Below are 1,364 nucleotides of genomic sequence, written 5' to 3' on the forward strand. Positions count from 1 at the left end.
GTCCCGGCGGCGCCGGCGAGGGGGCCCCCCCCGGAAGCGAAGGACGGCCCCGGCGCGGCGGGGAGCGACCCCCCTTGGGGGGGGGGCGGCGAGCCCCCCCGGGGCGGCGGCGAGCCGCCCCGCGGGGGCGGCGAGCCGCGCCGCGGCGGCGATCTGTCGCGGCGGCGCGGCGAGGGCGGCCGGCGAGGCGGCGCCTTGCCGTTGGTGTCGCCGTCGGAGGCGAGGCTGACGCCGACGCGATTCGAGTCGAGCTGGCCGCCGTCCATGTGCCGGACCGCCTCCTCCGCCTGCTGCCGCTTCGCCATCTCGACGGTGGCCGTGCCCTTGGAGAGGCCGACCGCGCTGTCCACGGCGAGGTCGACCTTGACCACCTCTCCGTAGTAGCCAAAGATCTCGCGCAGGTGCTCGGCGGTCACGTTCCGCGTCAGGTTGCGCAGCCGCAGCACCGCGTCCTTGTCGGCCGGCCGCGCCGGTCCCCGCCCACGCTCCGGCGACTTGGACGACGAGTACGAGTACGAGTCCGAGTCGCTGCGCGACTTGGCGGCCGGCTTGGCTTTGGCGGCCGGCTTGCCGGCGGGCTTGCCGGCGGGCTTGCCCGCGGGCTTGCCGGCGGGTTTGGCCTTGGACGGCTCCGGCGAGTCCGAGTACGAGTACGAGGAGCTCGAGGAGGAGCGCGGCATCTCGGCCGTGGTCAGGCTGGCCAGGGCGGAAAAGAAAAGGTCGCGCGCACACTTACCTGTGAAGTGTTGTCTGTTTTCTTTCTTTCTTTCTGTGAAGTGTGAACAGCGGATTTCGAATCAGCGTTCTCCTAGAACGATATCGGTGTCGAAACACCGCTCTGACAGCGCTCACAGCTGTGTGTGTGTGCAGTCAAAACGTGCAGAGGTTGTGCCGCGTCCCGTGCCCCCGAGTTCATTTATAAGTTGCTGCAGGCTCTCGACGCACCGCCATCGGTGAGCGGCGACACCTACTAGCTCGCGTCCGCACCCGCCCGGCCGTCGGCGAGGGTGTCGCTGGCTGGCCGCGGCGCTGGACCCGCACAAGCCGAGCCATCGGCGGCGACCGGGTCGAGGGCGAAATCGGCCCCTCAAAAACGGCGCGGTCTCCGCTGGGATATTCCCAGACTGCTACTCGCTCGACAGGACGGATCCTGATGGCCCCTCAGCGGGCTGCCATCGCCGCCGCCGCTGCCGCTTTCGCGCTCGCCTTTGCAGGATGTGCAGGCCTACGAGCGCTCGTGCGCTACCGCCGCCGCCGACTTCGCCGCGCCAGCCATCTGCCAACCTATCTGATCTCGCTCCGGCGCAGGCCGGCCCGCCGCGCCGCCGCCCTCGACCGCGCGGCGAGGGCCGGCCTCTGCAGCG

At 71.2% G+C, this 1,364-nt stretch overlaps 1 protein-coding gene across 1 annotated transcript; it reads right to left on the bottom strand.

The window, feature by feature from the left end:
* Nucleotides 1-230: 230 nt before the first annotated feature.
* On the bottom strand, nt 231-1,276 carry EMIHUDRAFT_254043 (hypothetical protein; the record flags this gene model as incomplete). The annotated part of the gene is made up of 3 exons (XM_005781177.1): nt 231-536; nt 988-1,150; nt 1,230-1,276. Coding segments are annotated over 3 exons (516 nt in total), but the record flags the coding sequence as incomplete, so codon positions are not given.
* Between the last annotated feature and the right edge of the window lie 88 nt (nt 1,277-1,364).

The sequence above is a fragment of the Emiliania huxleyi genome (assembly GCF_000372725.1).
Source record: "Emiliania huxleyi CCMP1516 chromosome Unknown EMIHUscaffold_2056, whole genome shotgun sequence".
In the NCBI taxonomy this organism is placed as follows: domain Eukaryota; phylum Haptophyta; order Isochrysidales; family Noelaerhabdaceae; genus Emiliania; species Emiliania huxleyi.